A 4,239-nucleotide genomic window follows, 5' to 3' on the forward strand; every position below is an offset into this window, starting at 1 on the left:
GGAGGAAATATATGCAAATCATATATCTGACAAAGGTCTATTATCCAGAACATAGAAAGAACTCTTACAATCCAGTAATCAGATGTGCATTTTAGGAACAGTCCTCAGCCTGCTAGAAGGATGGGGAGAGTATGGTACCTGGAATGCAGTGAAGAGGCAGTCTTCCTGGGGAACATTCCAGGGGAGAGGTGGTGAGGCCTGCACCAAGACAGCGGTCAAAGGTAGAAAGAGGGTCTGACAGATTCACCTGATACTGAGGGGAAAGACTCGGGCGGCTTAGGACCCCGATGAGCCGTGTGTAGTTTTTGTTTCCGCATACTAGTGAGGCTGGGTGCCAAGACAGGATCTGCCTTTCAGGAAGGAAAAGGAGGGAGATCCCTATTCTTGCCTGGACAGAGTGACTGGGAGTGGAGGAAGTGAAAGTGCCTGCCTGCATAAATAGGCAACAGACCAGTGCGAGCCGACACTCGGACCCCCAACTTGCAGCTGTCCACCTCGCGCACTACTCTGGCCTCGCCCTCACCCTCCACCACAGCCATGGCTCAGTTACTGACTCCTAGCCTTCTTGTCCTCGTCCTGGCTTTCTGCATCCCCTGGACCCAAGGTACCAAGGAGGGAGTTGCCAAGGATGGGGACAATGGTAGGCCTGGGTGGGAGCCTACAAGAAGCCCTGGCTCACTGTAAACCCCACCCTGCAGGCAGTGATGGAGGGGCCCAGGACTGTTGCCTCAAGTACAGCCTAAGGAAGATTCCTGCCCGGGTTGTCCGCAGCTACCGGAAGCAGGAGCCAAGTTTGGGCTGCCCCATCCCGGCTATCCTGTGAGTGAATGCAAGAAGGTGGGTGCCACTGAGTGGGAGGGTGTGGTGGGCAAGACTAGGACAGGCTTGCTAATGCCCAACCCCCAGGTTCTCACCTCGGAAGCGCTCTCAACCAGAGCTGTGTGCAGACCCTAAAGAGCCTTGGGTGCAGCAGCTGATGCAGCGTCTGGACCAGCCGCCAGCCCCGCAGAAACAAGTCCAGGGCTGTAAGAAGGACAAAGGGACTCCTAAGTCTGGCAAGAAGGGAAAAGGCTCCAAAGGCTGTAAGAGGTGAGGAAGCTAAAGGAACGGGGGTGGGGAGGGGGGAGTGAAGGGGAGCCTCGCCCCTCAAGCCCCTCCCCTCTTCTGCCCTCCCAGGACTAAACCGCCACAGACCCCAGAAAGGTCCACAGCCCAGTGACCAGCCTAGAGCCCAGGAGGCCCCCAAACCTCACCAGGGCTTGGAACCCCGATCCAAGGAGCAAGAAGTGGGCTAGGAGAAAGGATGGGGTCCTCTTGCTCAGGGGCCCCAGAGCAACCACCTCATGCTGGCCTTGCCTCACCCCTTCTCCTGCTTCAACCATCCCATCTAAATTCCCAGCCCTACCCTGCATGGCTGAGATGCCCACACCAGGCCAGGCCCAGAAACACAGAGGAGGGTGAATCTCCCAGAAAGCGTGAGAGGAGACAGCAGGACTGTCCCCTCTGAGGAAAGGTCACCCAGGACCCTCTGGACCTGACCCTGTTCCCGCTGCACCCTACTGCTTCCTTGTAAACATGATTTCTACCTAACAATAAAAAACTGTTCCAGCCTCCCACCCAAATATCTGTTCCTGTGTGTTTGTGTCCTGGGGGAAGCCAGTGTCGCTACAGGGTGGGGTCACACACTCTGGGGTCCCAGCCAAGAGCTAAACCTGGAAAATCCTATTTTCTCACCTAGTCCAAGAGTTTCTCTGCCCCCCAGGTACTCTGGCAGTAGAAGGGACCTGGGCTGCCCCTGGTCTCTGAGAAATCCCTATTGATAAGAGACGTTGGACCCATAGCACATATCCCCAAAGGCTCTGCAGGCCTCTGAGACCTTGAAGAGAGCCCTTTCCTGATTCTATCCAGCATTCTCTCACTCCAGGAGTGACCTACAGATCTTTTCCTAGCTCTACCTGGGACTGACTCCACTTTCCCTGGGGCCTTCTGAACGCCAACTCCCAAGTCGTCCTTTGGAAGGGTCCCCCCGAGGGAGACCTGTAACACGGGCAAACTCAAGTTCTACTAAACCCTACCCTATTGCACAGCTCCAGCCCTGGGACCCCTTCAGAGCCCCATCTCTTCTCAAACATCCAAGAGGATTCCCTTCTGCCCTAATCAGTGAAGTTGGGTCCCTCTTTGTTTAATAGGACTGTGTGCTTCTCTATCCCTATCTGGGCTTCTTGACTCCCTCAGCTCCCTTCCAGTTGGGAAAGCCTCCTCCCCTTCCCTTCTTTTCTCCCCTAGGGTCCTTTAGCCCCTCTAACCTCTGGACACCAAGCCCCTTTAACCTCCGGCAATGATTTAGAACCCCAGAATTCAGATGTAAATCAGTGTCCTGAGCAAGAAAGACTCTTGCCTGGGTCTTTTCTATCTCTTTCTCCCTCGAGCAGAGATCCTCTTATTCCCTCCTTCACTCTTACATAGGGAGAGGGACGACCATCAGGTGGGCCAGGCCATGTGAGAAAGAAGGAAATAGATCCTGGAGGAGCAAAAAGCTAGAGGTGACTGCCCCACCAGCCTTTCCTTCAGTGGGAGCCTGAGCACACCATCTCATTTACTACTTATCATGAAGTCATTAAGTACTTGCTGTTGGCTCCTCCTGCAACCAGTGAAAACAGGGACTCTGCCTCGCTCTGCTTGTGCAGCAAATGTGATCTTAGTCTGCAAACTCAGGTGTGCAAGAATTACTGAATTTTTAAGAAGTTCTTCCAGGGGCGCCTGGGTGGCTCAGTGGGTTAAGCTGCTGCCTTCGGCTCAGGTCATGATCTCGGGGTCCTGGGATCAAGCCCCGCATCGGGCTCTCTGCTCAACAGGGAGCCTGCTTCCTCCTCTCTCTCTGCCTGCCTCTCTGCCTGCTTGTCATCTCTCTCTGTCAAGTAAATAAATAAGATCTTTAAAAAAAATAAGTAAAATAAAATAAAAAGTTCTTCCAATGACCTCAATCCTACTCCGAGTCCCTGCACTGGGTGCTAGTGAGGAATTCAGCATCTGGCAGTCCTGAGCTCCCACCTACCAAGAGCTGTGCAAAAGGTCAGAGAAACACCAAGGCACAGAGTAGGCTTCCTACCCGCCCCCACACACACCATCCCATCATTGGACATCAGTCTTACCAGTGATTGCTAAGGTCCCTATAATACTAGTTGGTACGGCTTTTCAGGTGCTGGACTCTCAAACTCTTAGCTCTGTGCCATATTCGAGATATGGAAACTCAGCTATGAGAGCCTCTAGGCTTGTACCTGGCTTCCTCAGACACCCCCAGAGCCATGTACTCACGTTCTGCCACTTGCTTCAACACAACCCACTGCTGAACCTACACACCAATCCCCTCCCAGTCATAAAAGCCTCTTCAAAATCCTCTTCCCAGGCCCTCCAGGACAGAACCTTTCCCCAGGTTTACTTTGGACTTTTACAAAGGCAGAAGGTCCTTTGACATCAGGCTGCCTCTGTTCTGAGCCCTGCCAAAACTCTTGCTTGCTCCAGGAGAAAGGAAACACATAGGCAGAACAAACAAAACTTCCTACTTTGCTAAATTATCCTGCCACGTTGCATGCTGCATATGTGTCTCAAATCCTGCCCTGAGCAGATGTGCAATATACTCTCTATTCCGTCAGAAAAAGAATGACCGCTTTCCTTGTCTGCCATCATCTCTGACAATGTTATCCTGTTCTTCCTTTTTCCTGTAAGATGCATAATTTTTACAAGATCAAATAATACATATTCATGGTTTTTTAAAAATATTGAAATGTACCAAATGGCTTATTCTGAAAACCATTTCCTGCAAATCTTAACTCTTAAGGTACTTCTTCTAGGAGTTGGTGCCATACGTCTAAATATTTTGTTCCTACTTCTGTTTCTTGGTTTATCTATTTTAAATATGGCCAACTGACTTCCTATTATAAAAAGTGGAGATTTGGGTCACCTGAGCAGCTCAGCCAGTTAAGCATCTGCCTTTGGCTCAGGTCCTGGGATCAAGCCCTAGGAGCCTGCTTCTCCCTCTCTCTCTCTCTGCCTGCCTCTCTCTGCCTCTGCACCTACTCCGTCTGTCAAATAAATAAAATCTTTTAAAAAAAAAATTTAAAATTAGGGGCACCTGGGTGGCTCAGTGGGTTAAAGCCTCTGCCTTCAGTTCAGATCATGATCCCAGAGTCCTGGGATTGAGCCCTACATCGTGCTCTCTGCTCAGCAGGGAGCCCGCTT

General features: G+C 51.5%; 1 protein-coding gene across 1 annotated transcript; it reads left to right on the forward strand.

Annotated features, from left to right (window-relative positions):
* Positions 1 to 425: 425 nt before the first annotated feature.
* On the forward strand, positions 426 to 1,616 carry CCL21 (C-C motif chemokine ligand 21). The gene is made up of 4 exons (XM_059411435.1): positions 426 to 604; positions 699 to 819; positions 907 to 1,089; positions 1,177 to 1,616. Exons 1-4 carry the CDS (start codon positions 538 to 540, stop codon positions 1,217 to 1,219), a joined length of 414 nt encoding a protein of 137 aa, XP_059267418.1. The 5' UTR covers positions 426 to 537; the 3' UTR covers positions 1,220 to 1,616.
* Positions 1,617 to 4,239: the final 2,623 nt, after the last annotated feature.

The sequence above is a fragment of the Mustela nigripes genome, chromosome 9, assembly GCF_022355385.1.
Source record: "Mustela nigripes isolate SB6536 chromosome 9, MUSNIG.SB6536, whole genome shotgun sequence".
NCBI classification, from domain to species: Eukaryota; Metazoa; Chordata; class Mammalia; order Carnivora; family Mustelidae; genus Mustela; species Mustela nigripes.

Bases quoted from the DNA above. Each gene is read 5' to 3' on its own strand.
- CCL21 (XM_059411435.1), top strand. From the start codon at position 538: ATGGCTCAGTTACTGACTCCTAGCCTTCTTGTCCTCGTCCTGGCTTTC. The intron at 605-698 runs GTACCAAGGAGG...CCCACCCTGCAG, and splicing joins CTGCATCCCCTGGACCCAAG to GCAGTGATGGAGGGGCCCAG. The intron at 820-906 runs GTGAGTGAATGC...CCCAACCCCCAG, and splicing joins TGCCCCATCCCGGCTATCCT to GTTCTCACCTCGGAAGCGCT.